Source organism: Quercus robur, chromosome 8 (assembly GCF_932294415.1).
Source record: "Quercus robur chromosome 8, dhQueRobu3.1, whole genome shotgun sequence".
Taxonomy (NCBI): Eukaryota; Viridiplantae; Streptophyta; class Magnoliopsida; order Fagales; family Fagaceae; genus Quercus; species Quercus robur.
In genome coordinates, this window is record NC_065541.1 from 26,586,165 (window position 1) to 26,592,282 (window position 6,118).

General features: G+C 39.4%; 1 protein-coding gene across 1 annotated transcript; it reads right to left on the bottom strand.

Moving 5' to 3' along the window:
- Positions 1–247: 247 nt before the first annotated feature.
- On the bottom strand, positions 248–2,203 carry LOC126696106 (uncharacterized). The gene has a single exon (XM_050392886.1). It carries the CDS (start codon positions 2,201–2,203, stop codon positions 248–250), a length of 1,956 nt encoding a protein of 651 aa, XP_050248843.1.
- Between the last annotated feature and the right edge of the window lie 3,915 nt (positions 2,204–6,118).

Consider the following 6,118-nt stretch of genomic DNA (forward strand, 5'->3'; position numbering starts at 1 on the left):
GCTAGCATGACTGTTCGTCTTCCAGCATGCTTGGCACGTGTGCATCTTCTGGCGGGTTGAAGCCACGAGTCCAGCCGCGAGTCCCAGCCGCGACACTCTGTTTTCTTGCACACTCTTGAGCAATCTTCACACTATCTCACTCACTACCCTTACAACAATCCCACCTAAATACAGGGTTACTAAATGCTGAATTACAAGCAAATTTGGCACGGAATAAAGCCAATTAGATGGTTGAATAAATTCAACCTTACAGTTCATCTAGCAGTTCATCAATAACAGGTATGGGATACTTATCCTTAATAGTTTCTTGATTCAAGGCTCTATAATCAATACACATCCTCCAAGAGCCATCAGCCTTCCTAACTAAAAGGACAGGTAAAGCAAATGGACTGCTACTATTTCTAATAAACCCCACAGACAACAACTCCTTAACAATGTTCTCAATTTCATTTTTTTGATAGTAAGGATACCTGTAAGGCCTCTGAGATACAGCTTGAGTCCCTTCCTTCAAAGTGATATGATGCTCATGATCCCTTAAGGGAGGCAGCCCTTCTGGAGTAGCAAAAACAGTCTTATAATCCAGCAACAAGGCTGCAATAGCTTCAGGAATTTGACCTTCTGCAGACATCAGTTTAGGTTGCAACTGGACTGAAATCTGGAGAATCAGCCCCTTCTTCACAGATTGTTTCAAGAAGTCATCACCCTCTTGCAATTGAGAATCAGTAGCACTCTTCAATCCCTGTAATTGGATTTGCTTGTAACCATAAGTAAAACTCATTATGAGCAACTTAAAATCCCACTGAATTACTCCCAAGGTTCCCAACCAGTGAGTGCCCAAAACTAAGTCACATCCCCCCATTGGTAGCACGTGTAAGTGTACTACAAATTCCACCCCTTGCATTAAGATAGGCACTGCCTTACAAACCCCCTGAGTTTTAATAACATCCCCATTAGCAACCTTTACTTCCAGAATGTGAGAAGTGTCTACAGGGATATGTAATTGTGAAACCAGCACAGCATCAATAAAATTGTGAGTGCTCCCTGAATCAATTAGAGTCACAAAAGACCTTTGATTAATCTTTCCCATGACTCTCATCGTACCTGAAGTAGGAGTGCCACTCAATGCATATAGAGTAATCTCTGCATCTTCTTGATCTTGCCAAGCCTGTCCACTCTGATCTTTACATCCATTTTCCTCCAATTCAGTCAGGTGCACCACAGAATTTGCATTCTCCTGAGTCAGTTCTACATGATCTAACAGAAATAACGTAGCACTCTTGCACTTGTGGCCAGGGGTCCATTTTTCATCACAATTATAACACAACCCTTTCTTCTTCCTTTCTTCCATTTGAGCAGGCGAAATCCTCTTAATAGGTAGCCTTGGCTTTGGCTCCAACAGAGCAGGAGCTTTTGGAGGAGCTCCCAAAATAGAAGGCTTCCCTTGATCTCCATGAAATCTGGAAAACTTCCTGCAACTCCAATTATATTCTTCCTGAATCTTTGCCAATCCAAAAGCCTCATTCAGAGATTTAGGACTAAGCATTCTTACCGGAAGCCTTATCTCATCTCTTAACCCACTTAAAAAACAGCTTAACTTGTGAGCAGCAGATAATCCCTTAATCCTGTTGGATAACACCTCAAATTGGGCTTTATACAATGACACTGAGGCAGTTTGTCTCAGCCTAGTAAGCGTTTCCATAGGATCATCATAAGCTGTAGCACCAAATCTGATATGCAATGCTTGAACCAATGACTCCCAATCAACGATGAGACCTACTTCTTCACTATCTTGAAACCAGACTAGAGCCTCACCTTCCATATGAAACGAAGCTAACATCACCTTCTCTGCAACTGGTGTATTGTAATACTTGAAATATTGGTTGGCCCTGTAGACCCAACCTGCAGGATCTTCTCCAAAGAACCTTGGAAATTCCAATCTCATAGAACGAGTCATCACCATTGTTGATGAATTCACATTCCTAGGTTCACCATATGTTGGAGACTGAGGCAATCCTCCTTGATCAGAGCCATTACGCCTCTGTACCAGAATTGCGAGTTGTTGATTCATTTCGTTCATAGTGCGTGTATGCACTTCTTGGATAGTACGCATTTCTTGAATTTCTTTACCATGATGATCACTTGCAGTTCTTAATGAAGCCAGAGCCTCTTGAGTCGCAGCGGTAGTTGATCGTGTCTCAGCCATGGCCGAGGAAAGTCTGGCTCTGATACCAAATGTTAGGAACAGAGGGCTTGAATAGTTGAGCTTATGCCTCCAAGAACAGAGAAAAGATAAGAACAGGGAATTTGAGAAGAGGTAAGAACAGAGAATAAGGGAGAGAGAGAGAAAACATAGAATTGAAGAATTGGAAAGTTGTAATTGATTTCTGATACATGCTTCCTGCTTTCCAGGATTCAAATACTCTCTCAAACCTCACTCTCTAACTGCCTAACGGCCAAGCCAGCTGTTAACCAGCTGCCAATATGCCAACAACTAACCATTATTTAACTAACTCTTATTCTGGTAACATTACTAGTAGCAGCCCCATCATCAGCTGCTCCTGCACCCATCATCAGCTGCTCCTGCATGCCTCATCAGCTGCTTGTGCACGCACCACACCAGCACCCCATATGCAGCATCACACGCCCCCCATATGCAGCATCACACACCCCCCTCATGCAGCAGCATACACATAGCTAACATCACCACACACCATACCTACTCAGTAACATACTAACATATACTAACATATAGTAACATACTTACCACATACTAACATCTTCTAACATTTTGGGATAGTGAACTAATTGTTACTCATTTCCCAAGTAACAAAAGTGGGACTTCGGACATACGAATTCCATGCAACTCTGTGGAGTTGCACCCTACCCCATGTATGCATGTTGTTTGTCATATGCGTGGGTTGGGCCCAAGCTGTACGTCGAAACAAAATGTTTTGTCTCTTATTCTTTTGATTCCATTAGCGGAGCTTACAAATCAAAAAGGGGCATTTGTAGACACCGCATTTTGTACCTCTTACAACTCGGGCCCCCGTTCCCCATTGAGGTTGGAATTCTAAAGCCCAATGTTGGTTTAAGGCCCGATTAGATTGAAATTGACCTGAGAAAAGTGTTTTCCAAAAAATATAACTCTTTTTAAAACTAAATAAGCTATTTTTGGAAAAGAAAGACAACAAAAAACTTAGGGTGTGTGCATGCATACACACGTATGCGTGCACACCCTTAAGCTCTATGTATGTATGCTTAATACATGCCTACGCATACACGGGCATGCATGCACATGCTAGGGCTCCAGAAACTATGAAAGGCAAGTTTTTATGCATTAAAGATTTTTTTGGAACGAATCCCACATCGTTTGGGAGCCGTTCCAAATCCCTATTTTCTGACTATAAAAAGCCATACATGGTACCTTTTCAACACACATAGAAAATTCGAAGGGAAAACACAAGATTCACTAGAAATAGTGAAATAAGGAGGGAGTTTTTTTACAAAATATCCTCAAGTCAATATTTTTCTGATTGAGACCTTTTCTGGTCTTGATCTTCGAGTTTCAAGGTTTAAATAACTTATTTTAGTTTGGTTGAGACTAGATTGATAGAAGGGAACGATCAAAATCAAGCCAATGAGCCTTTGTTTTGGAGGTAAAGGTTCTAGCTCTTCTTGCCTCCTTTTCTTTGATTAAATATACTTTTTTTCTTGTTTCTTTCGTTTTATATATGTTTAACATGTTTGTTTAGCTTAAGTTTTCTTTGTTTTATTATTTTAAGCATGCTAGGTTGCTAGATTTAGTTTCTGTACTGCTGTGTACGCAAGCCCTATGTATGCACACATATTCTCGTGCTTAGAAACCCTAATCCAAACCTTTTAGCTTCTGTTTCTTTGTTTTATTTAGTTAATATGTCTCTGTTCTATCTTAGTTTTCTATATGTATATGCCTCTACCTCCATGTTTTGTTTATTGTTTGTTCTTTACATGCTAGATTAGGGTTTATCTTCAATCTCATTGATGTGTCATGAACATGCATATAACATGATCATGCATTAATGTATAGGTGCTGTGGTGCAGTGAGAGGTTAGTTATGCAATCACATGAACATGCATTTGTTTGGAATATGCTTTCATTGATAAGTATGAATATGCTTACTTGGATGCCATATTTTTTATATTTAAAACATAATAACATGCTTGTTTAATGCTGCCATGTTTGTGTTTCTACATTGGATGTAATAGATGCTGTGTGTGATAGATGTATGTTAGAGCTTGGGATGAAAAATGTCATGATGTTTGATTAGATGTCTACTAGCGTGTGTGTGAGTCTAGAATGATGAATGTTGGACGTGCCTTTAATGAGATTAAGATGCTAGAAGCCGACCCACGGGTTAAGTGGAGTTGGGTGCCTAACATCTTCCCATCCCCATACCTAAACTCCGAACACATGTCATATTATCCCAAAACCCTAGCATTCATCTATCATGTCATTCATTCACATTTACCCAAGGACAATGAGTACATCACAAGGCAGTAGCATCAACAAGGCATAAACATTAATCAAGACCCAATTACTCAAGCTTGGCATAATGGCATCAACCAAGCATATTCATCATGTTCATCAAGCAACTCATGTTAACCAACCAAAATGCATGTCCATGTTATATGCATGACTTACCATACTTACCTCATTGCATCACAACACCTATGCATCAATACATGTTTATGTTCATGGTGTTTATCAAACTCAAACCCTAATCATACACTTCTAGGCAAAAGGAGAGATTAAAACATGTTACAATACTGACCTAAGACCTAAATATACATAAAAGGAATAATAGAAGCTAAAACATGCATGTAAACAAAAAAAAAAGAATGAAAGCAAATAAATCTAGGTTTCTGGGTTGAACCTACTAAAAGGCCAAAATCGTATTGACCCCTTATGATGAATTAACCAATTTATTTGACCAAGTGAATTAATTAAGTCAATTAACATGCAAATGCATGGTAGCACAAACAAATCACCAAAAAACTAATTATGCAGCGGAAAATAAATAACACGGTGATTTGTTTACAAATGGGGAAAATCTAATAATAAAAACCCCACCGAGTGATTTTTAGGTCACCACTCCCGAAACTCCACTATTATCACAACAAGCGGTTACAAGTAAAGGAATCCCGAGTACCTTACCAACCTACAGTTGAACCCTTACCCCAATGCCCAATTGGACTTGTTCTGTAGTGACAGTTCCTCCTTTCGATGCACGGCTCCTAAGTACGTGACTAACCAATTGCGCAGATCCCAGTACGCGACTTCAATCACCAACTAAGAAGGTTGTTGGCTGCAAAATTCTTCAATTCATCCATATGATGAAGATCAAGAAGATGCTTGGTCACAAAACCCTATGGTGCACATACATAGCAACTTCTTCAAGAGAAAGAGATGAACTAGGGCAAGAACTTCGTCTTCGGTCACAATTTGCTTGAACAGAGTTTGCTCAATACTTGTGCAACTTGTGAACTATTTGACGGCCTTTAAAAAAAATCTTTTTATATGTCTAGTGTTAGGAGAAAAGAAGGCCCAAAGACACATCTACGGATCCCAAGAAAAATAGATCAGAAATTCTGTTTTTGTAAACCTTGACAGATAGAAGCTGTCGAGCATCTGTCGAGCTAGCTGTCGAGCCACGGGGCTGAAACAGCTTCTTAAACCTCAACACATGCTAGCTGTCGAGCTTTAGTAACTCTGCACTTTTAGCTTGTTTTCTTGGACAGACTTGAAGGCTTCAACACTTGATCTTGAAACATGGTTTCTTGAAGTATTTAAACACATCCTAAATCTATCCAAATACAAGTAAAGTGCGTTTTGTCAAAGGATAAGCCAATAACATAAAATAGTGACATATGTACCTAACAAGTGAATCACATATGTCCTAACAATCACATATGTCCTAACAATCTCTCCCTTTGGCAATCCATGATAAAACCACAACAAACAAATGAACATATGAGAGAAGTCATAAATCACTCAACTCATATTCACTTGTTGAATACAATAAAATCTATCCTAACACAAACTCTTGAAAAACTTTGTAAGAAGAGAGTTTATGGCAAGT

Excerpts from the sequence above, each read along its gene's own strand:
- LOC126696106 (XM_050392886.1), bottom strand. The coding sequence starts at position 2,203 with ATGGCTGAGACACGATCAACTACCGCTGCGACTCAAGAGGCTCTGGCT.